Source organism: Diorhabda sublineata, chromosome 1, assembly GCF_026230105.1.
Source record: "Diorhabda sublineata isolate icDioSubl1.1 chromosome 1, icDioSubl1.1, whole genome shotgun sequence".
Taxonomy (NCBI): Eukaryota; Metazoa; Arthropoda; class Insecta; order Coleoptera; family Chrysomelidae; genus Diorhabda; species Diorhabda sublineata.
Window position 1 is genome coordinate 41,060,118 of NC_079474.1, and position 26,200 is coordinate 41,086,317.

The 26,200-nt window shown below is 31.9% G+C and overlaps 2 protein-coding genes across 4 annotated transcripts in view; one reads left to right on the forward strand and one right to left on the reverse strand.

Moving 5' to 3' along the window:
• Positions 1-26,200, forward strand: part of LOC130444516 (RNA-binding protein Musashi homolog Rbp6) — a 1,022,388-nt gene that overhangs the window by 591,321 nt on the left and 404,867 nt on the right. The gene's annotated exons all lie outside the window — the stretch shown is intronic.
• Positions 5,685-26,200, reverse strand: part of LOC130450084 (fatty acid synthase-like) — a 32,098-nt gene continuing 11,582 nt past the window's right edge. Inside the window, exons 8-20 of the mRNA XM_056788282.1 lie at positions 23,586-24,234; positions 21,756-22,008; positions 20,885-21,136; positions 18,315-18,603; positions 17,537-18,259; positions 17,302-17,452; positions 14,811-15,075; positions 12,641-12,839; positions 11,700-11,984; positions 11,213-11,644; positions 9,369-9,700; positions 7,751-7,928; positions 5,685-5,851 (exon numbers count right to left, since the gene is read on the reverse strand). Of these exons, the coding sequence (XP_056644260.1) occupies positions 5,685-5,851; positions 7,751-7,928; positions 9,369-9,700; positions 11,213-11,644; positions 11,700-11,984; positions 12,641-12,839; positions 14,811-15,075; positions 17,302-17,452; positions 17,537-18,259; positions 18,315-18,603; positions 20,885-21,136; positions 21,756-22,008; positions 23,586-24,234 (4,175 nt within the window). The remainder of the gene's footprint in view (positions 5,852-7,750; positions 7,929-9,368; positions 9,701-11,212; positions 11,645-11,699; positions 11,985-12,640; positions 12,840-14,810; positions 15,076-17,301; positions 17,453-17,536; positions 18,260-18,314; positions 18,604-20,884; positions 21,137-21,755; positions 22,009-23,585; positions 24,235-26,200) is intronic.

Genomic DNA, 26,200 nt, shown 5'->3' on the forward strand with positions numbered 1-26,200 from the left:
GTTTTGTGCGATATGAAATGTTCATTTGTATAAGACATTTGATGTTTGAAATGAATTAAATTATTGTTATATTTTATCCTATTTACTGTATAAAAACTTCAATGTTTTAATAATAAATATAGAGATGAATTGATTTTAATGTTTACACACCAAATTTTCCTTTTTTTTTCTTGAAATGTTCGAGGACAAATTTGGAGGAAGTTCAAGAATACCCATACTAAAACCCAAAAATACGTTCAAGATTAGATATTAGTATTTATGATTGACAAAAAGAACAGTCAAACAGGAATTATCGGAATAGAGGTAGTAAATAAACGACAAAGGAAAGAAGCTCTCATAATATGGTATGTAGGTGTACGCAGGGAAGCGAGGAAGTTAACAATTTTACAAGAATAACAGTTTTATATAACTAGGTCTGTTTCCGAGTGATCTCTTGAAAGCATATCTGAAAAAAGAATTTGGAAGCATTCGTGAAAGATTTGAAATGAAAATGTAACCCCGGAACAGCAGGCATCCATTCCTGGGTATTTACTTCGACCAACGTCGAAAGCGGATAACTGAACCAATCTGTAATTGTCTCAATTTTTTATATTGTATGATAGTTGCAGCATTTATGTCGCACGGCCTCGTTTAAACACTGCTACCCAATATTTTATTGTTGATAACGGAGAAGCGGTCTTAACCAGAGTAGAATTGGTTCAGCTTTCATATTAGTTGAGCAAACGCCTTGAAAATAAAAGTTGTATATCTTGTATGTACATAACGATGACCATTTTTTTCACAAATTCACTGAAAACGTTCACTATTGATGGCCGTCAAACGTAGCGTCTTCAAACTTGAAACATATGCTGTATATATTGTGTACTTTCTAATACAGTGGTTACTACCATCTCTAGGTTAGGCCAGGTACTTCTGAGACCATCCTCGTATAAGCTGGTCTTCTTAAAATAACCAATCATATTTTCTACGTTCATGTGTCCACCTAGTATCTTCGTTATACTCACTGAAATGTAGTCTTTCTTGTGCCTTTGTCTCATTCATGAGACATTCTGACTTGGAGTGGTCTGTTTGATATTAGGTAGGGCCAAGGATTCACTGATATCTTTGTTTGGCATTCCATATACTTTGCCACACATTTATCACATAATTCAGACGGTGGCATCTCCAAGGCAATTGAATTTTTGATATATATATATATATATATATATATATATATATATATATATATATATATATATATATATATATATATATATGTGTATGTGTGTGTGTGTGTTTGATAGTTTAGAAAAAGCTAAATGAGTTTGTTAATAATAGAGTTAGGACTACCTTTATTCTTTAATATGAATAAGTGCTTGTAGTATTACATATAATTATGTATGTACAGAGAAGTGAGCGTTTTGAAATTAGGGTGGGTTTACATTTTTAAAAATATGGGTATTGGAATATTTTTGAAGTTAAAGTAAGGAAATTGATGTCTAGAGTTCTTCCGACTTCATCGTGAAATGGTGAGACTAATTTTGTTAGGTATTTGCAAGACAAATATGTTTGTGATAAAAACTTAGGAGTGGTACTCCTATTAGGAATAGTAAGCTTTTGAGTGGTGTTGTACAGAATGCACCTGCAGCTATTTGTAGAGTTGTACTTTGATTAGTCTCCAATTTTTACTGGCAATAATTTTCATGAGATTCATTCTTCTTGAAAATTCTTCTATATTAATTAAATTTTATCGGAATATCTCTTTTATTCAAATAGTTTTTCTATTTATTAAATGAAAATTGCAAAGATGCAAGAAATTGAGTGAGTTTTCAAACCTATGGATTTACTTTTGCCAAACTATATCGTGTGTTTAACAAAAATCGATAATATATCTGTTCTAGATTCTTATTTCGTTTTTCTTTCTATTTATGTTATATCACTAGTATAGTCCAATTTGATCTAATTGAATGAGAATTATAATATTCACAAAGATAGGCTCTAAGACCTTGTGCCTGTTTCCTATTTCATATTTCATTTAGTCCAACGAATGAAATATCCATCCCATTCAAGAAAAATTTCATAATATCGGACAATTCTGTCCTTGCTGAAATTCCAATAACCTTACTGAAAGAACTTGTAGAAATTCTTATAAACATCGATGGCAACATTTGAATTTTAATCAAATGAAAAAGCCAGACTCGCAGCGGTATTACGTAAAACTTTTTTTCCGTTGCTACAAATTGAATATCTATATCTGGGCATATAGCTTCAAAGCAAAATGGAAATAAGCACACATTTATGTAAATCTGATTAGAAAGTTGAAGGAGAAAGGAAATAATAGTGAAATCTGGTTTAAGAAGCATTAAACGGAATATGGCTGCATCTAATATTGTATTAGATTTGAAAACGATCAAGGAACTTATATACGTGATTTTCAGAAACATAATTTGTATGAGTGCATCATTATACAGTTTATTTTCGACGTTTTTCGAGTTAATGTGCATACATAAGTAATAAATATTACATTTAGAAAAATGAAAAGTGGAATAAACATTCAGAAAACACAAATACAGTTTATTTAGAATATTTATAAACGTTGAAAATGATGTAGGATTTTGAGAGCTACAGTTTACAACTATTGTGAATTTTTAATTTCCAAATTGACTTTTTCAATTGAATAAGTTGTCATTTCTGGACCCGTTGATTACACTGAACATACTGTTTAGTATTGAGCAACTCTCAAAATTATACTTTATGACGCGAGTTTCGATAACTAAGTTATCATCTTCAGTATATAGTACAATTTCCGAAGAAACCGAGTAAAAGTCTGATACTTGTCAGCATTCCAGTTAAAGATAGTTAGACCAGTTATCTGTTGGTCATTCAACAATGTCAAGGTCCTAGTGCTCTCTTGTGTGCTTGGATAATTTGTATGTCTAAGTTGATCGATCCAATCATATAGTTTTCCAATAAATATCATTAAAATTAATTAGTGAAATTAAGATTACATTCAGGCATAATTAGATGGAGGGGTAGATGGGCCAAAACCCTATAGTACTATTAAGTACTATAAGAAATACTAGGCAGTTTAAAACGAACATGTGCAAAAAACTGTGTGTGATCTGCACTTGACTTGAGGGCGCGATTATGACAATTTCACGAAGTCTGTCTGACTTGTTAATAACGTGACTCACACTCATACTGGCTGCGTCTCAATTGCCCTAGACAATCGCTAGACGAATTTCAATTAGAGCTTTTAGCAGTTCAGTGAGTTACTTGAAATTATCGTTCATTGTTTCTTGCCCTATAATGTGACGAACCTTTTTCTCAACAACTGTATAGCTTGAAGAATATTTATTATCAAATCAGTGTTTCAGTTTCTCAGGTTGAACTATTGTTTAGCATTTTAAGTAGAATAAGAAAGTGTTTAAAATCGACTATGGGCCGGAAAAGATTGTCCAATTAGGAAGTATTGACTATATAGTCTAAATTTTCCAAGACCTTTAATTTTAACTATATTATTCAAACCTTTGCTAAAATAACACTAAGGAAAACTATGCTTCACTAAATCAATCATAAATAATTATTTAGTTGATAAAACTCTCTAATGTTCTCTGCTTATAATATTATTAATTAATATTATGCTTAACCAACAATAATATATATCAGTTAAGTAATTATCGGTTTTTTCGTAATTTTCGTTTCGTGATGAAAAAGACTCGGTCGAGTCTGATCTTCGGAACCTCGCTTTGTTTTCAATTCGCTGGTTATCTTATATAATCCTAATGAAGGATTCACTTCAAGAAGCATATTAAACAATATTTTCCAGATTATATTTTTGCTATATCTGATACAAATAAAGCCTTGGTATATGATTTCATCTAAATTCTTATAGTGAAAGTACTTTGTTCCGAAATCTGTTTATACAAAAGAAATGGGAAATATTTTTGACATTATACAGTTGAAGTTAGTTTATAAATACAAAAATACATCTAAATAATCCGTACGATCAAACACTACAATGGGAAACTAGATGTACAAGAACTGTGCGGGTTGTGATGGAAAATATTCTGGGCAATGGTATGTCATGGAAGCTAAGAGCACCTAGCTCATTCCAAATACAATTTTGATTGAAAGTAAAATAAAAAATACAATTGATATTTCAATTTCTCTCTGTATTCATTATTTTTATTGTGGATTAGGATAATATTGTGTGTTTTTTCTGTTTCAGGTAAGATTACGTTCTCTTCCAGTATTAATAGACTTTAACGTAGTAAGTCGTATCACATAAATTTAATACTTCACTATAAAATGTATATCATTGAAACAAGTTTCGCAAATATCGAATAAAGGGCATACGTACCTCAATGAAAAATATTTGAAATTTTGGATTGCGTTGAAAAAATTTTTTATATAATATAATATAATATACAATAATTGAGAATGTAAAAATATTCTATTTGTGTCAACAATAGTGTGTCTCAATAATTTCGAGATAATGTTTATTATTTCTTTGTATCAGAAATGTATGAAGGATGTTTTTGAATTAGAATATCCTCTCAAAGTGCAGTGAAAAATGAAAGTTTTGTCGTAAATTATGGTAAAATTGGTAAAAGGACGATCAAAGTAATAGATGTTCAACTTTTTTCTTATCATTTTTAGTATTGTAAATCTGACAATATATTTAAAGTACAAAACACACTTTTATAGTCACGTATGTAATGATATTCAGTCTACGAACCACAGAATGACAAGTCACGTTCACAAACCATTGAGCTATCGAAGCTCGTATTTCACCTTCAGTCTTTATTTGGAGAGAAGCTCATATAAATGATTTATTTTATAAAAAGTTATTTAGAAATTTATGAAATGAATTGATTGTGTTTGGAAATATTTTTATAGAATGATAAAATTGCACATTTTCCAAACTCTCTGTTACCATTAAATGCGACATGACGACCTAACCGTCAAAGTTGTTCAAGATTCAAACATGAAATGATAGTAATTTGATTATTGATATGTAATCATCTTCACTGCAGCTTCATCTAGAAGTGATATATTTCCATCAAAAGTCAGGAACCACTCAAATTTATAAGTCAATAGGTTGAGTTAAAGTTAGAGGTATTTTTATAGATAAAGTGAGAGAATACGTATGATAAACTTTGGAAAAAATTTTTATTGACTAGGCTATTTCACTAAAACCAAATTTTGATCACTATGCTAATGTGTTTATATTCCTAAATAATGTTTTATTAAAATAAAAAGTTTAGTTTTCTTAGTTTCAATGAACTAACAACAAACCATACTTACTAAAAGTAGATAATAAAATCCAATTTATGTGTATTCTATTTACAAATCTGGAGAAGTATTTTCAACAAATCCATTCAGAATAGATCATTCAAGTGAGGACAGTTTTTTGTAGCTTTTATTCAGTTTCACCTATCCCGTTGTCTGTAATCAAATCTTGCAAGTTCAATTTGATCCCGGTTTCCGATAGAGCTGATATTTCGCATGCATATATAAATCAGGTAACAATGAAATAGTAAGAAGACTTAGAACTGATCTGATGATGGAGCTGGAAGATGCCCATAGTTAGTTAACTTTTTACTTTATTTTCTTAACAAATAACAAAAGCTTGTTTTTAAAGAAGGTTTTTTTCTTTAAATTTATTTTAAAAGGTATTACTGTTCTTTATAAGCCATATATTATTTTTTCACTTTGCTCATTTCATCTAATCTTCTAAAAGTCAAGTTCCTAATTTCGTCCAAATCCATTTCTTGCTGATATTCTTGATATATGAGTTGTTTTATTTCTGCCAGCATGAGCGAGTCCACTCCAATATTGTGTAATGTCTTATTCATGTCAATAGTAGCTGAAAAAATAAGCGAAAAAATGCGTTAACAAACGCCACGTTATCATTCACATTCTTTTGAAAATATTACAATTAATAAACGACCAACTCATTTCCTAAACAGTTCATTGATGTTTAATACCAATGGAAATAGAAAGTTCGCGAAGATTCTCTTAATTGTTATCACTATTTTAGTAGATTAGTTATGAAATTCTCTAAGTTTCAATGCTAAAGAATAAGAGAAAAAAAATTGTTATAAAAAACACTGAAGTAAAACAAAACAACACTTCTCAAAATAAATGGTGTTGCATATACGTATCAATGACCTAAAGCGTTAAGTAGTGATACTGAAAAGAGATAATAAACTATGCAACGTTCATAAATATGAATTGTTTGACTTTTATATGGAACTACCCTTGCGACAAAGTTCTTAACCAGAGGTCGGAATACGATAAATGATTCGAAATTTAGTTGTCGCATTTTACTATCATTCATAGTATTCTAAAATTTCCTTGTATTTACATGAATACTGTCGATTATATTTATAAATAGTGGCCACCACCTTTTCTTATCAAACACACGAGATATATAGTTTGCTACATCATTATTGTGCAAATCTACCCCTTCTATCGATTTATCACATGCTGAAATTATAGCTGGTTGCAGGATTAACACCTCATTTATACTTTTACCAGAGTTGAGTGATCCTGCACTATAATTACTGTCGTAATGAAATTATATTTTCATTGCACCAAATAAAAGTAAGTGGATTCTTCAGACTGTGAGTTATAGGAGTCCCTCTCCTGTTTTCACAGCAATTTACTTTGTATCAACGGACAGTTCTTGCGAACCGTCTTTGTGGCGAATAATCCTTGGGCTATCAAAAGAGACAACAGTTTTTAAGAAGCGAAAAGTTATCAAAGAAGATATTATGATTCTGAACATTTTTTATATTTGGAAAAAGTTCGAAAAATACATATTTGCAGCTCCCGCGAAGAAAATTCTAAGAAAAAATGTATCAAATTTTAAATACAAAACAGACAGGTTTGTCTTTGATGTACATCTTGACGTACATGTCGCCAAAAATAAGGAACCATTTGCTCATCAATGATCAAACTCCAAACTGTAAAAATTTCTGACTAAGTGAGTCAAAGAATGAAAGGAGTTTTGTGAATTTTTTATTTACATCCAGGTGTCATTATGAGTTAAATATACGTTCTATCTTTTTGATCCCAACTTATTTCTGCTCATACTTACCACTTCACTCCGTTCAACTCACGTACCATCTCCTGTGAAGCCAGTTCCAGCTGTTTTTGCGTCTACAATTTCGGTTGATTTTACAAAGAATCAAGCAGAAATTGGGGGGTATGTCTAGACAAAAACTTTCCCGTTCAAATTTGGGTTTTTGAAAATGTCAGTACAGCATATTTGTTTTTTTTTAGTATTTTCCCAAACATTAAAAATGAAGAACTTATTTTAAGTATAATCTAATCATATTTGTTGTACATTATATCGGTCATATATGAACCGAGTTAATGTGCCATAATTTATGTAGTGAACAGAAAGATAGATAGATAACAAGAAACAACTTAAATACTCAAATACTTATCAATAATATCCCAACAATACTACCATTCTGCAGCATACAACATAAATTTTCAGAACCTGGGAATAGCAAAAGAAACAGATGAATTTGAGAAGCAGTGGGATACTCATTAGAAATCAAAACCAATCAGTAACTTAAATAGAAAATATCTGGAATTATATCTAATAATGTGATGTATTCACGACCTAAGTTGAAATCTACCGAAAACCTTCAACATATTATGAAATTGACAATTTTTCAAAATACAAATAAAGTTGTATGGTCATAAAACTGTAAATCGACTTAAAGAATTTATCAAGATATATAGTACTTACCGATATCATTGAGTCCAATAGCTTGTGCTATCAAATCAACAGAATTTTGTTCATATTTCTTATGTTCAACATTTCTTGAAATTACCATGCTGAAACCAACTGCAATATCCTGTATCATACACCTCTCGAGAACTTGCCAACACGATTCAATTTTTTGATGTTCGATGTGTTTATAAGTCTGAAATTAGGAGGTTTACCATATGAAACAAATATCAGTATAGTGAACTTCCGAACTTGAAACAGAGAACATAGTGCGTAATTAGTTGTGAAAATAATTGTGCTTTAATGATTAGATCTATATAGATATTTCAGATTCTTATTTGAAACCTTCAATCACTTGAATAGGATTTGAGCATTCTCTATAATGCATTTTGGAATAAAGTAATTCAGTTTGCATTGTAGTCAGAAGGATTTCAATGGCATCTTCTTTGCATCATTGAGTTCGATTAACGAATCCATTTGGTATCAATTCAACCTAATACTATAAACTCAATCAGATATCGCCAGTACATCCTGAAATTTAATGTAACAGCTTATCATCACTCTTCAAAACATGTGACCTCACTTTGCATCGTTGCCTTTTTTTTTCTATAAGTGAATATATGTTTCCTTAGAGTTCTGATGAGGAATTGTTCATAAAAATAGAAAATATATTAGTAGTGCTGCTCTTATTATCAAAAATGCAGTATCCAAAAATTTCAAAACGAGATTTTGACTTTGTATTTCAAAATAGTTTTCAATTTTTCTTAAGAATACCGTAAATACCACAAAATAACAGTGAGCTATTCATATCTTGCCGTAGAAACAGATCTCTTCTTAGTAAAAATGCAAAATGCTGCATTTGCCCTAAGCGTTATTTTCTTTCAAACAACCTTTACGTTTTTTGTTGGTCAGAATGTAGAATGACAGGATAGTTTGTACAAATCTCTCGAAAAGATGAAGAAGACATCACAAGGACTTCCTATGTTTTTTTAACTCAAATAGATTCACATACAATAACTGTACAGTAAATCTACTGAGAGCTTCTATAATCAGGAGGAGCTGTCAATCCAAAGACAAGGAAAACTTTGCAAGCTCTGTAGATGTGATAGTATTCTGATTTTTATAATTGGAAATCGTACGTATGTCAAGAGAAATTGAAGCAACAGATCAATACATTTTATCTAAAAGAAATTTCACATTTTTAAATTGTTCTATTGTAAATTCGGATCAACTAATGGCATAGACTTTGTTCAAGTACAAGCAACTAAGCCGTATGACTAACGCCATTATGTACACATGAAAAATGGTTTTCTTATTGTTATAAAAATTATCATTCAGAAGCATATTATAATGTTCCCATACTCAATAGACAATAGTTTCAAAAATTATACCATAGGTATTAAATTTTTTGCTAAGAAAAACCGCAGTATCTCTTTTAGAAACAACACATCTAGGTTAAAAATAACTATCATTTATCCACTTAACTACAATGAAGTTTCCCCATTTTCCACCAAACTCCTAGATAATTAGATACATTCCTTTTGTTTCGATCATTACCTCCCTATTTTAACTGTCTTTTTGGACTTGTAGGATACCCCCATCATTGAAAAAAGAATTTATTTGAAACTTCACTTACTCGGTTTTGGTATTGATCACTGGTGAGAACCCCTACGTCTGCTATAGGTCCCCATTGAATTGCTAAGCCAGGTAAATTGTCTCTTCTCCTTTTTTCGCAAAGTCTTTCCAGAGCTGAATTCGCCATACCGTAATTACTTTGACCAACAACCCCCATATTTGCAATAATTGAGGAGAATACCACAAAATGGTCTAATTTGAGACAATACTTTCTAGTTAATGCATCCATATTTTCACATGCGTTCAACTTCGGTTGCAACACTTCTTTGAACAATTCTTGTGATTGAGATGTGATTGGAGCATTCTTGAGAACTAATGCACAGTTGAAGTAACCTACAAAGCAACAGAACTCATATTACTTTGTTTTTTCATAAATTAGAACAGAATAATCAGAACATTTACCGATTTTTTATTTCATATATTATCTGTATAAATAATTTGATTTCTAGAATCGAAAGCTCATGTTTCCTCCCGTCCCGTGAAAACTGGAAATTTTCTCTTCAGTAATTGATAATTATATTGCGTCATGTTAATCGGTTTCAAGCTAAATCATTTTGTACCTTCTTAGACTAGTTATCGCCTACAGTGTCGTAAAAATTATAAATGGTGAAGAAAATTACTTCCGGCTCAATTAAAATTCATGATTATGTGAGTTATGTAAAAATGTATAAAAGGTCTTCACCTTCTGTATTCATAGCAATTCAAATATGATTTTTTAAGTTCAAAAAGGAAGTTTGTTTGATAATTCCAAATTTCAATTGAAACACTATTAATTTGTTCTCTCAATTTCATTATTTTCCATTACAGTCCGTACTGGATTTGCTTGGATGGACATCTGTTATAAATAGTTTTTAATTTCTATCCATATCTCTCGAATACTTCTGTGTGGCTCTGACAAATCAAGCTTTTGAATAGACCTCAAATCAATGTAAAGAACAGCTAAAAATCTTTTCAGTTTCTAGTTTCAGAAATAAATGGAAGTCCAATATTATTATTCCATCCATTACCTTCGAATATATTTCTGATGCTCTTGTCACACTAATTCAGCTATCAAACGTGATGTCGAGAATTATCTTCACGATGAGCTCCACTGGACGGATATTAACATGATGAACCTCTCTCTTTGGCTCTCCTCATACTTACTTCCATAATTTCCATCATGGATTCATATACGTTTGAGTCCAATGAAGCGATTAGTATCTGGGTTATTAGACTGAGCCAAAAAAACGACTATTTTTTTTATGATTCTGTGAAAATATTATTCGTCATGATGAAAAAATGATCGTGTTTATAGAAAAGTAAAATTGAAAAATAAACCAATGTTTAAGGCACGATCGCAAGGAAACGGCTTTTTTACATTAATTTACTACAAAGCTTTTTCCTAAAAAATCTAATTTCCTATAAAAATACGCGTAGCTAACATTTTTCAGATTGATAATTGTCAAGTTTTGGGTAAAGAATTTCATATATCAATTTTCCTCTTAGTTGGTTACACGCTTCTCACTACTCTCAGGTGTACCCCGTACGGAAATTGACTGCAGATATCGATTTCGTCTGCCAGTGACATCACTTTTAGAAATGCCAATTCATCTAATCGTGGAATCTGTTTCATATTTTTCTAGAACGGACGTCTCCTAATGAAGAATTAAATCAATTTAATTTCCGTTATTAGAATTCAATTGATCACATTAAAATGTGGCTTGGCCAAATTAAGAGGTAGTTGAGAGTTTTTGAATAAATAATTTACAGTCGGTCATTATATCATTTTCCCCCTCTCGATATTGTTTTCAAATAACAAAATACCAAATTATAAATCCTATTTATTATTGAAATATCAAAACTTACCCCCAATCGGTCCCAATTTTTGTGCCTCTTTCAATAAGTTTTCGGAACCAGTCAACGTAATTGTATTGTTTAAATCCACGACTACCAAATATTTCAGTTTGGTCCAAATATTCAAACTATAAAACTGATAATCTCTCCAAGGTGGTCTTCTTGCATTCAAAATAACTTTTCTGGCTCCTCTGGAGAAAATCCAATGAGCTAATTCTAGCCCCATTCCTCCCAATCCTCCAATGATAATGTAGACCTTTTCAGGATCGAAATATATCTTTGGTACTGACAGTATGGACGAACTTGCTTCAAGATGTTCCTTTTTAATTTCAATTACCACTTTTCCAATATGTTTTCCAGAGGAAAGGTGTCGAAATGCTGACTCCAGTTCGTCTGCTTGGAATATAGTCGCTGGAATTGGCTGCACTACTCCCGAAGCAATACCTATAATATATAGTATGATAAATATATTGTTCAATTATCTGACTTGGTTTATCACCATCTGACACTAGCTTGTGAACTGGCATTCTTTTCTTCGGTTTATCGTGAAGTTCATCCAAAAATATGCCATGAAAGCTGCAATTTTTGAGGAAAATACCAGTATCTATATGTGTATTAGCCATTAGATCTATTTTCCCTATTTCTATAAATCTTCCACACTCTGCTAAACAGTTAATTGACGTATGGAAAAATTCACCTGCCAATGAATTCACTATCATATCAACACCTTTGCCGTTAGTTTTTCTCTTGACTAGGGTGTAAAAGGAAAGATCCCTAGAATTACCTAAAATATGTAAACCCATCTGAAGTTTGTATTTTTTAGTTAGAAAAACACAATGAAATATGAATGTTTTTAACCAAACGAAATCAGCAAAGACAAAGAGTGATATGAATTCAATCTATTATCCAACATAAGAAGATAAATTGGTTAATATGGTAAACTGGAAGATTAATAATAACTGAGGGGAGAGAAAGAACAGAGAACAGAAATGGATGGAGAAGTCTAGTAAAGAGAGTGGAGGAGGAAACTTGAAGGGTTTGAATGTATTTAAGTTCGAAATATGTATTTTGTTCATTTTAAGACTTTAACCTTCAAGTGTTTTCATTATAATATTCGGTAAGCTATTATTTTGGGTGAATAAATTGAAGAAGTTATCAGCAGCATAATGAACGAGGATTGCGATAAAAATATTATGTACTGCACTCCAGAGAAGAAAAATATTGAAGAACATGATTGTGTTAACTGTACCAATCCAATAACCTTACGAGGCTATCGAATAAGGCACGAAATTCAAAAGAAAGATATGAGGAAACACTACATAGAATACTTAAAGAAGCAAGGATATGCTTGATGCAGAACTTTAGCAGTAACGCAAAGTAGATTTTGGAATAGTGCAGCTCTTTGGTATTTTTATTCAATCATCTAGAAACAAATCTCACCAATATTTTCGGCATCTAACTGTGGAAACATATCCAATAAGAACTGTTTCTTCTGTTGTGTGCTTACAGTAATGAATATTATTGCTTTAAGGCTCAGTGCTATTCGAACAGCTGATATACCAATTGCTCCAGACCCGGAGTGAATTAATATCGACTCATTTTCTTCTAACTGGCCTCTCACTATCATACCGTAATAATTCTGAAATTTTGAAAATTTCGGAAATTACATTGAATGAGATGTATAATGGTTTTTAGTTATTCAATGTTTATCATGAATGGATATTTATTTTTTGCGTGTACATTTTACGTATAAAAACATTTTCAGATTAAGCTTTCGGTTGAAATTTGATTGACTAATAATTTAAAACTTGATGTAGTTTCTGTTGAATGGTTTTTAGTACATTTACCCAATAATGAAATTAATTTTTTTTAACTCTTTAGAATTTACAATCTGTGTAATACATGTAAAGAGTACGTAAAAAGTATGACTTTACAAAATTTGACATGTGAGGAATATTTTCATTGAAATATCTCCTCTCTTAAGCTATATTCTTCGATTTTGACTACATGGATAAATACTTAATTAAACTTAGTCAAAAGTTCTGCCAGTTTGAAACGTTTTAGGCGGCGCACTTCACCTGTCTAGCACATTTGGATGGGATTTAATCCTATCTCTTACTTGTTGCGTTGTACTTCACTTTTAATGTTGGGGATCCGTATGTAGGTCTCTTTCTATGGTGGAATTGGGTACGTAACTAAAATTCTCACATCCTTTTTTTTTGGAATCTTTGTAAGATTTCAAGATGTGACTGGGAACAGACCCCCACATATGCGTTCCGTATGTCCCAATGAGCTTTATAATGGTTTTATATACTAGAATTTTATATTGTAATGACAGTTGCAATTTTTGCAATGTGACCGAAGGGCACTGGTCTGTTTTCAGTGAAAATGTAATATGTTGAGATTTTAATTCATTGGCTTACATTTTCCATTTCTTCAGTTATGTTTCTGTTTTATTTAGATTATTTTATAGATTCCTTGTGGCTGGTTCTGGGTCGTGTGCGAAGGTGGACACTGCAATTTGCATTGTGGTCGGTAAGACCGAGGTAAACAACAGGTACAATACCGGTCCCAAAACACTTCTTGGGGCTTCTCCGGACTCAATTTGTTGTTTATCAATATATTCTGAGTGATGCTTTACTAGAAAAAATGTATTATACAAGTAGACTTCAATATTTCATAAAATTGATATAGTGGCACTTTTTTTATTTTGTACAACAGACTTGAGTGCCATACTTTGTCAAAGGCTTGACTGACATCTATAAAGGCAACGTAGCAATATCTTTTGTTTTCTAGACCATCGCTCACCTACTTGACTCCTCAATGAATTTGTTCCACTGTGGAGTGATGAGAAACAATATTTTTTTAAGTAGTATAGGTTCCATTTATTTTAATATAAGTTTTTTAAAAACTCTGGTTAATATTGGTAGGCTTATGGGCCTATTCGAATTCAGTTCTGTTGTATTTTTGCCTCAGCAACTGTCCATTATTGGGCAAAAAGATCTGTATTGTATATTTGTTCAATTGCTTTAATTCCTCTTCTTGATAGCTTCTGGATAACTCTGCCAGTTATGAGATCATATCCTGGTGCTTTTTTAGGATCAATATCTTTTGGAATCGTTCCTTTGATTTGGTGGCCAATAAAATTCTTTATGAGTTTATCTATAAGTAAAAAAGTAATTATTCATTTCCTACATGTCATGGTTGTTTGTTTCACTATCAATCGGCATGAATGTATTGGATAAATTTTCGGCAAACTTATCTCTTTGTTATTTTTGACCCATTGGATTACATAACATGAAGTTTTTTGAGTGTTCCACCATGTCGGTACACACATTGTTAATATTATCGGAGAAAGGTCGGAGGATAAATCGAGATTTGATTTTGAACTTAAATTCAAATTTAGCAATAATTTTTCATAAAATAGAGTTAATGAAAATAAAGAGAGTAACAATTTTTGATTTAGAGATAATTCTGAGCGAAACATTGAAATATATCCTTATTCAATCAACAAAAAATAATTTCTTTTGATGCTATAACTACTCCAATAAAGAATTAGAAACTTGTTCTTGAAATAATTTTAATGTTATTAATTGAAATGGATTAGTACCGTCGCATAAACCACTGGAACTGTAGCTGCTTGATCTAAAGTCCAAGAGTCTGGAACCTCCCAAGTAAAATAAGGAAGAGCTTTCAGTTGTTTTGTACAATAACCATTTTGGATTAAACCCATGACTCTCTTTCCATTTTGTGTTTTACCGGAATATTCTATACACAATGAATTATCAGAAGATGGAATTTTACCTGTTGCCAGAAGAACATCTTTAAAATTGAGGGCGACATAATGGGTGTCTACGACTTCTTCATTTTCATAACTAAAATAAATAATATGGTGATCATTTTGCTTATGTTTAAAATTATATTCAACAATTGGTGAGTACATAGTGTGATAATTAAGTTACGGGAGCTTAGTTTTTTTTATAGACCTTCAGAATAGTCAACTCTATACAACAATTTAGATAATGCCATCACGGTTCAAAGTGCACTTGAAGTGAACCCGTTTAGAAACATGACTACAGCTTCTATGACCTGCGATACTATGAAGTGTGACTTTATGAGAAACAAAACAAATTGAAGCGTACATTGTCGAGACTGGGGACGATATAGCAATGTTGGAGTATCTGTTTTTACTAAAAAATATGTTACAATCAATGAGGATTAGACCATTACTTTGTTATGGTGCAAAATCCAGCCTGTCTTAAGGAAATCTGGTCGAACACTCAAAAAGCGTATTCACACACGCTCCAGGAGGTTGAAATTGAATAATACTAGCATATCTAGATCTCATTGAGTACTGGACTTATTCAGCTTCTGCTGTTGTCTAAAATGGGCTAAAATAATTTTTTTCCCATTTGTGATATGCAATCAGCGTGTATGTTACGTGCCAAGCCCGAGATTGTACTAAACCGGCTTTGTACAGGCGATTTTATACAAAGCCGGCTTCGTACAAAACAGCTTGTACGAAGCCGGAATTCGCGGGCTTCGTACAGCGACGATTGTACCGAGACGGCTCGGTACAGCCATTCTTGTACGGAGTACAACCAGCGCTGCTGAACCAGTAATAAACACAGTCATTTATCATGGACGTGTTTTGTTAACAGACAAATACAAATTTTTATTTATTTTAGTTTTCTAGTCATGTTATTTAAAAATATACAAGCTTATAATTTTAACATATGTTATTTCTAAGTCAATTGATTGCTTTCAAATCATTAGCAAATTTCAAATTCTATTATAAGCATGCTTAATTTTTCATCAAGCTATGTGCCGATAAAAAACGGGAAAATTACATACTTTAATCGAGTTGAAAATGAGATAATTATGAGAAAGAAATTCAAGTTGTTATCAATAAAATATGCAGTTAGGTTAGGTTAGGTTGGACTAGGTTAGGTTAGGTTAGGTTAGGTGGTATTCGATGACATTACAATTATTTTTCAGAGTAACTTCAGAAAAATTGTTTTCGAACGTGATTTTCATTTGATCTACTGCCATTGTGAAAGACAGATATACACGGTGTGGCAGACGTGAGTCAACTAACTGAACGATGCCAAATCATAACGTCAAGCTGTTTACTAACATCGAAATAACGCGTCGCTGTACGAAACCCGCGAATTCATATACATATACATTCATACAAGCCGTTTTGTACGAAGCCGGCTTTGTACAATTCCGGGCTTGGTACGTAACATATATACATTTGATATGATGGCTGAGAATACTACCTCGTTCACATGTACCATCTTCTACTGATTTAGGGTCCTCTTTCTAACGCTAAGTCTATCAAAATTTGCGTGTTTTTTAAATACGTTTGTCCTGCATACATCAACTGCAATTTTTCGAAGTTTTTCACTTATTTTAATGACACTAAAATAATTTGTTTAGAAAAATGTGCTCAAATACGAATCCAATTGATAGAGAAGTCTCCTGAAGATAGGTTTTTAGTTTTAATTGAATACCTGGAACTCAATTTAACACTTTATATAACTTTAATAATCGAACAACTCCATTTACAATGAAGTATTAAATAAATGCCTCAATTTTGAGTCATAATTCATGTGTAATAGTCAGAAAAAATAATTTTAGAAACTGCCATTTCAATTTGTTCATGGATTTATTCATTTCTTCTGCATTCTGATGTATAAAAACCAACTTCACTCTTAGGTGAAATAGATAAGTTGGCGCTCATTTATGAGTTTTCGGAAAATTCTTCTATACTACGCACAAAAATCGCTGTAAAATATCCTTGAATCCCCAATCAAATCATTTTATTATAAGTAGTCGTAGTACTACTCTTACTTTTCGTGAAATTTTCCAATATTCTTGCAGTTTCAATAGCAGCATTGAATCTAATTTAATTGAAGAATAAATCTTCAATACATATCCCATTATCAATGCACAGTTGAAGTTTAATTCCATACCTAGTCAAATAGTTTACGTTTTCATAATTAAAATATAAAATATCCAACCCAAACTACCAATCGAATTAATCAAACACATTTATAGAGGGTCAGTATATTCTTATCAACAACATTGTAACTTACTTCAAGGTTGGTACTTCCATCCAAAGTAATGAAGAAAGGTCGCCCGTGTTTCTTATTGATAACTTCGAATTTTGAACATTTTTGGGTCTTATATCATCTAATGGTAAAGTCACATATGTTCCCCAATTATCGTCAAACAAAATATTAAATACTAAATTTTTCGATAGTTGTTTTCTATAAAAATCCGTGTTTTCTGAAAAGGGCTCAGCTTCTTGATTTATATATACTGATGTACACTTGAATTTATTGTCCTCTGTTTGTAAACAAGTTATCAAGCCAAGAATGCCACTGTGTTCTTCATTTTCACTGTACATTAATACATTCTTATATTCATTGCGTATCGCGATTTCTCGCAGATGGTCTATCCAGCTCAATTCATGGTTTTTAATTTGAATTTTGTAATCGAACTGTATAGGTTCATTTTTAATTTTCAATAAACATAAATGTGGTGATTTGAAAATCACTTCCAAGTTGTCTGTTGTTTCGCTAAAGTTTCCAATAAATAGAATAAATACCTCATTATTATTTGCAACAATATCTTTCCAACGTTTTGGTGTTGTTCCATCAACAATTAGAATGTCTATGTCTCCACTTATATTTTCTAGTTTACTAATAGAATATTTCAAGATGGTTGAATATTTTCTCTCGCAACGTTCTTGTATTATTAACCTGATTAATTCTGCATCATTTTTATCTGCTATTTCCACTTCAGCAATGTTAATTGTTTGGAACAAACCATTTTTGTTTTGTAATACGATATCAGTTGCTATTATTAGTGATGTTTTTTGATTATATTTATTGTTTTTGGGTGAATTATAACAAACAAATTCATAACTATCTATCACTGCTCTTGACTGTATATTTTTTCGTCGCGATGCAGAGGACAATATAGGACAGAAAATTTCAATTCCTTCTGATCTGATAATGTTGCATTGTTGATCTCGAACGACATTTATATCTAAAAGTTAGGTTAATTGAGTAAAGGTGGAAATTCAGTTTAAAAACCTACTTACACTTCTGTTCGTTATTTTGTAAGAGACTACGTGGATCGATAACCAACTTTTTTATGCTGGTTGGAATCAATAATATACCTCTGTCCATATTTTCCAATATTAATAATTGCAGCATCATATCTATAATACAAGCAAAATTGTTTTTCCAAGTTATTTTTGCGACCGTCCCATCAAAGTTACATCGTGATACACCAACAAATGAACCACTGTAATGATATCTTCGTAATATTAGTTCTTTATAGAAATCATCTTGATTCATAAATAAATCGGATGTTGAATTTTCAGCCATCTAAAACCAAAATTAGTGATATTTTCATGACTATATTTTCAAATTGTTATACATCAAATTTGCACCACAATGGAAAAAGAGTCGAATTGGTAGTTACATAGGGGAAAGCAAAAACCTGAGACATGGATTTACGTATTTGTTTCTAGAACAAAATTCATGATGTTGGGATATGATACTCTCGATAATCCCAAGAAATACCAAAGGGTGAGCAGTCAACGAAAATGACAAAAACATCTCGAAAATGAAAAACAGAATAAACATCGAAATGCTAGAATTACTAGAGGTAGATGGAAATCAACTGAAAACAATGCTAAGTAAGAGGATTATGGGTACAAAAGAGAATACCTTAGCTTAGGAGATATGGACATGTCCAATAAGTACCTGAAGATCGATTGTCCAAACTACTTTTGTTTGGATAGCTCTAGTAAATATTATATATATACAATCCAGACTTATATGAATCAAAATTATATACATACAAGTATAATTTGTTGAATTCTAGGGTCTAGAGCCGGCCCACGGTCCAAGCGGACCACGTTCCGCATGCAAATTCTTTTTACCGGCTTGAGGTACTAGACTTTAATTTATATCTACACTCCACTCTCTTCGTGAAGACTGTACGAAATTGGCACTAAGCGTGATGCTTTGACTGTACACGTTGCAAACACAATTATGACCCATAGTCGCTATTAGTTGCTATATCGAGGTTAACTTCAGAGCTTCACTCCCAATAAGAATTAATGTGAGATAGGTTATGAATATCGCATCGCGGAATTTTGTACTTCATATATAATTATATTCGGTGTGTCAGTGTGCAAGTTATTGTTCATTATAACTGCATAGTTTCATTTGTTTTTTTATAATGATCATTACTTTCGAAAGGGAAAAGTTTATTCAGTGTCTGAGTGCCGTATGTTATACAACAGTGGAGTTACTATTATTTATTATCAATATAGCAATTATTTGTAATGAAACTCACTGTGTTATAAGAATTCGATGTTAGCAGAATTACAACACAAACCATGAAAGGTGAAGCTCGAGAATCCACAATTTCTTTTTGAAAAGAATCATTGTCACAATAGAGAATGTTAATTTCAAAGTCAGCCACATTCTGGCTAAAGCAGGAAAACATCTCTCTGACGGTCAATCTGTAAAAAACTGTATGCTAGCAACCTCTAAAATTATGTACACTTTCCAAGCGTTTACTCAAGTTCGGTTGTATATTTGTTGATATTAAAATCAAAGAGGAGCTGCTGATTCTTATTCCATGGGGAGTAAAGTGACTAGAAAAAAAATTTTTATGGAGATCTTTTATACTATATTATCCACTAACAAACTTTATGCTGAAATTATTTGACAGTTCATAATTTCTATCAAAACGGTAAAAAAATTCAAAAACTTTCTTGAAGAAGTTGATAGTACATAATCTGATGTATCATATCAGTGCGAAGTTTGCTGGTTGAGCAGAGGCAAAATATTGCATCGTTTTTTTTGAACTTCGTTATATCATAGAAATTTTCATTAATAAACATTATCACGAAAATTGGCCTTTCTTGTTGATCCCACCACGAATTCCTCGTTTGTGACGTATCCGTAGATCAAAGCATCTAGGAAAACATTAGAAGCACTCGAGATCTCAATACTTTGACCACTTTGAAGCATGTAAGAACCTCTTTGCATTTGCCAAATATTGAGTTTTAAGAATCCAAGCTATAACAAGAGTTTGAAGCTTTAGACATGGCATGACATAAAATACAATGGTTTCAAAGCCAGTTCAGCTTCAACATGACCAAAATCTTTTCTGAACTTCAACTTGAAGTCATTGTGATGACAATTAACGATTCATTAAAGGCACAGTTCCCAAAGTAGCTAACTCAATTACATATTACATGCTCTTAGCTTTGTACAAATAGTTATAGAGCTTCAGTATCAAATGAGCAAATGAATTGAACCTCAAAATTTGACCGCAATTGGACTGCAATTTCAAGAACCATATGCAGTCTTCTCATTCAAAGTTTTTATTTTTTTGTAGTGGGTATGCTATTTTTAGAATACAGAGAGATGACATAAGAGTTTGATGGTACTATATTTTGACCTTAATAAATATATTGTAACGCTATTCTCTTGTACAAGTATCATTATACGCTACCTAAATTTCCATGGAAAACTACATCACGTTACAATCTAATACTTAAAGATTGGAGCGTTGACTATTAGGTTCTTATTATTATTATTATTAGATTATTAGACTATTATATTATCTGGATTGAATCAAACTTACATCAATGATTTCCATTGAACTGGAGAACTCCGTCGATATGTTATCAGGTATCCGAACTTTACCTGTTACTACTACAGATCCACCTTCAAAAATTTCGAAATTCCCTGATTTTTTCATGATATTCACAATCAAATCTACCTGTTGGTTATCGGTTAATGGAACAGCTCTCAAGAATTTAATATTTTCAAAAACAACGGGTGTATCAGTTTTACGCTTCAAATGTTTTTCTGTGAGAATATTCCAAACAAGTTCCTAGAAGAAATAATATTATATGAGGACAGTTGGGATAGTTTTGAAAATATTAAGCTAAGTGCATATATTTAAAAGGAGGGTATGCTAGTAATAGAATATTTTACAGTAACTTTTGCTCCTATCGATTGCTTTATGTTATAATATCAATTTTATGCCAAAGATTACTAAATTTGAGGTTGATTTCCTTTTCTTGATTGACCCACAACAGGGATCAATTAAAAAAACTTAATGACAGGTAACATCCATACTGAACACACTGTTTACTATAAATACACCAACTCTCACAATCACATAAGTACATCGAAGGTTAACTACATTTGGTGTCTCTGAAGACGATAACTTGATTATCGAAATGCAGATGATACATTGCATTTATTTTTGTTGGTGCAGTTTGTTCTATATAGATATCACCAATGGTTCTATTAATTCCAGTACAAAAGAAAATTCAACAGGGGAGAATAATTGTGCTTGAAAGCAGAAGGTTTGATATCATAGTTCATAGGAAGCGAAATAAGCTACTACTACTTTTTAGAAATTAGGTATCATTTGACCAGAACTCAATATCACAAAAGTTATACCAATGCTGTACATGTTCGATATGGTAAAAATGATCGCTCACCACGTAACCTGTAGCAGGTATTAATATTCTCCCATCGATGTTATGCCCTGACATATACGAATACTGTTCATTATTTAAATTGACAGTAGCAATTTTTCCGAAATAGTCTTGATTTTTCCATAAAGGTACAAACCATGAAGCGCTATGATCCCATTTTATTAATGGTGATAACATTTTTGTTCCTCTGCTTACAGGAAATTTAACCTCGTTATAAAGGTTTCTCAAGTTTGGTTGACCACCAGCATTGAATATCCTGAAAAATAAATGATGAAAGATATTTCCAAATATAATTATGATGTTACAAAATAACAAATCTCAATTTGAAAAAAGAAACTATACCGAGCAGAGTGAGCAAATACAAAGAAAACGGAAATTAAACGAGCCATGGACATCATTATATAATATTACGAACCCGTTCACTGATACTCGTATAGACCGATCGATATTGTTAAATAATGATAAATTTGGTGAATGCGCCGCTTATGAAGCGACAATCCTTTGCATGGTTTTTATAAGATATTCACATTATATTGCAACTGTTTTTATAGAAACAATTTATTATAATGCATTTCTGTTTCTTCACGAAATTCTAGAACCTTAAGTATCTATGAAGGCGTTGAATATAAATAAGCGGTAATTTAGTAGCCAAAGAGAGTAAATGATTTTATGTCACAATAAACAAAATGGAATAGTGAAAAGTGAACTAAACAGTGAATTTATACGAATTATATTAGTGTTTAGTATTAAGTAAGTGCAAAGTATAGTGAATAGTTGAGTGTTAGTGGATAATTTAGTAGATAGTAAATAGTTTAGTGTATTTAGTATTGTATGGATTAATTCCGTGTACCTATACTAAACGTAACAAAAAACTTTCGGTTTACAGTTTGTAGTAAGGAGTTTACGAGTCCACAGTACATATAATTCCCAGTAAAATTGTTTTACAATATTAGTCCTGTTTTCAGGTGGCAGGTAATACATTAATTATTAACGAAGGTGATAACTTTTTCGGCTTTTGATACATCATAATCAAATTTAAAATGGAATAAGCAATACCTATTGGGATTTCTCGTTTCTGTATTAAAAAATATCTATAATTTTGATTCATCTTTCAGAAGGAAAGGGCCTGCTTCCTAATAACAGTTAATGATTGAATTTTTTCATAAAAAAATTAGTATTGAAGATTCCTTTGGTTAACACTTTAGGTGAAACTAAATAAGTTGTATTAGCTATATTAACCTAAATAAGAAAAAATTACGAATACTAACAATAGACGAGATTTATTTAACTATTGCCGCCGCATAGACACCTTAAGGCACTAAGTTTAGCAGAGGATATAACGTGTAGAATCTGCTACGTAGCGAACAGAATTTCTCGAAGTGTGAGAGATTATACCTGTTAGTGTACGAAATTTAAAAATATTCTACGGCTAGGGTCATCTTACATTTTAAAATTTTTGAGAGGTATATTCTCTTATTTTTCAAAATACACCGAATACACTTTCCTTGTGAAAAAATATACTATATCACGAATTTATGAAACGAGTAATAAGTCTGAATGAAAGTTTCTAAAAGGTTCGAAGAAATCTGAGCCGAAAAGCACCATAAATCAATCGATTAAATCTGAAAATTGCTATATAAGTTAAAACTCTCATCATAATAGTGAAAAAATATGTTTCTCCAGATGCAACCATGCTTACAACTTAGAAAGTGGGACTTTCATCAAAAAATATGATGGTGGTGTACTGCTTCAAATTGATAATCAATTAGTTCAATGACATTATTAATACAGAAAGACATTGATTAAATGAATTTTAATAAAACAAGGACTCACTTTCCAATTGCTTGAAGTAGATGCCCCTCATGGTTCGTGGTATTCTTATTCATCAAGCCAATCAAGGTGTTTTCAGGTTCCATCTCCCGTTTCAAAATAGGTTGCAGTAATGCATGTGGGGATATTTCAATTACTATCGCATTTTTTTGTATTTGTGGATATACATAATCGAATCGTACTGGATTTCTATAGTTGAATGCTTGATATTGAGCACAATTTAGTTGCGCCCACTCTTCGTTTCGTCTCTCAGGGGGCACGCAAGTTGATATCCACTTACTGGATCTAGGTTGTGGGTTTACTAATACATTATGTAGGAACTCGTTCAAGTGACTTTCGGCACCCATTAAATATGGTGAATGAAATGCTATGTTCGATGTGTCCACTAGTCGCGCAAAAATTCCTTGTCCGCTTAGTTTTTGGACAAATTCTTTTACTGGCTGTTCCAGACCGGAAATCGTAATGCTCGTTTTGCCATTGATACAAGCTATGTACATATCTTTTGGTAGTATTTTTGTTAATTCTTCAATGGAGAGTCCAATAGCTGCCATTTGGCAGCTTGGTCTTATGGTTTTCTCTAAAGCATATCCTCTGGCGAATGCCATTAACGCCGCTTGCTCTGGAGTTATATCGCCATTAATATAGGCACATCCTGTAAGAAATATTTGAAATGCAATAGTAAAAATACCTTAGAATATACCGATTCTCATGTCTACACCAGAAGTTTGATAAAATTCTACCGACTACTAGTTGAAATTTGATTATATCTGTTATGAAAAGATTTGATTAATAGAATGAATAAATTTGGTACCTAAAATCACAAAAATATGTATCCGGATTCAAATTACGATTCTCAGAAATATATTCTTCACTATAGCGATGCTAGGTTCACTTATAGATTTTTATGATCAATACAAATTACATATCTGGAACGCTTTTTATTGAATATTGTATTCGTGTGACAATTCATACAAGATTTTTTAAAATACAAAATTCTTTCGTGACCAACAAGCTTTTTTCTACCGTTTCTACCTCTAAAATCATGCTTAACTTAAGCATCAAAATTGAAATATGTATTATAATTTGTTTTTTTATTCTTCACTGTGATGTAACGTTTGATTCAAATGTAATCTATATATTTACTATATATTTTTTATTCCTCTGAAATGCCCCTATAATCCCAAAATTATTCCCAACATTTTTAGCCTTGATGATGTTTTTTCGCAAAACAAACATTCCAAGTTCCAACTTCATAGTTTCAAATTCCAACGTATTGTAGGCCTTAGACCTATATTTTCCAGCTTGTCATCCTTGAGATGTTGATGTCCATGAACCCATCCATCTTTTTGGAGGTCTTATTGAAGGTCGTCGTATCCCTGGTTTACCGTCTCGTGCGATCTAGGACGGTCCTAGTGTTGACGAACTCGACTAATCAATTCGTTAACAAAAAATTATTCTTTATCTTGACATCAATTAGACATGTCCATTTTTATGTCAGTTGCATGAAAATCTCTTTCGTATAAATTGGAAATAAGTAGTAGCATCTATATTTTGGCTTGATCAATCACTAAGTCTCACAGTTCGCATTTTTCAAAACCAAAATATTTCACGCAAGAACATTTACCGTGCTATAGCCGAATGTGAAGAAGAAATACCAAGACTGAACCTCCCAAATGGTAGAAAACCAAGAACTTTCTCACTAGAAAGAGCAGAAAGACTAGCAAGACGAGCAAAAGACAGAGCCGAATACAATACTGTCGAATACATTTTGTTAATGAGCGAATCATTGTTATGAATGATGAAAGGAAACGGTGGTTTTTATACAAATAAAATGGAAGAGTATAGAATGTTTCAGCCAGACTGCTAGTATGCAAAGTCAACTTAAAATTAGCTACATTAAAATAACAAGATACTAATTTACCTTAGGCCCGTCCAATTGAAGATTTTTGGGCACTTTTGTCACGCAAGGGAATGACAGAGAGTGCTAAGCCGAAATTAAGGGAAAATGACGACGTAGAATTTGTAGAAAAATACGCAAAATGTATTTCAAGTCGTCCAAAACCTAATGAGAAATGTTCGCAAATAATTTCGCCTAGTTGAGGAGCACTGATCCCTCTATTTAGTGTAAAAAGCTTAGTTACTTACTAAGTCATTTCAAATAAGAAAAGTTACATTAAAGGTAAGGATCACAAAAATATGTGGCTAACTAGCTGGAGTTGAAATGTGCAAAAGGTGTGAAGAAGATATACCGCTATTACAAATTTACGCCTCTATTATGTAGATTGCGCTGGAGGCTACACTTATCTTGATCTTGTTTGCTACACAGATGAAAAATACAATAGTATGCACATCTGCAAAGGCAGTATAGCATCAGGAATGACACAGTACTACAGAAATAAAACCTGATTATGGAGTGCTACAATGTACTTAATAAGTTGGCAGTCAAGAGGACTCAATGGCAATCAAGAAACATAGAGGTATAGCTTCGGTCATATCGTTACAAAAAACTTTGTAAGTGAAGGAAACTCGTCATATTGTAAGGCTTTAATTATACAGCTGAGTAGAGACGAGGCAAAAATTCTAGTGAGCGTAATTATAGGACACACAAAAGCTGGTTA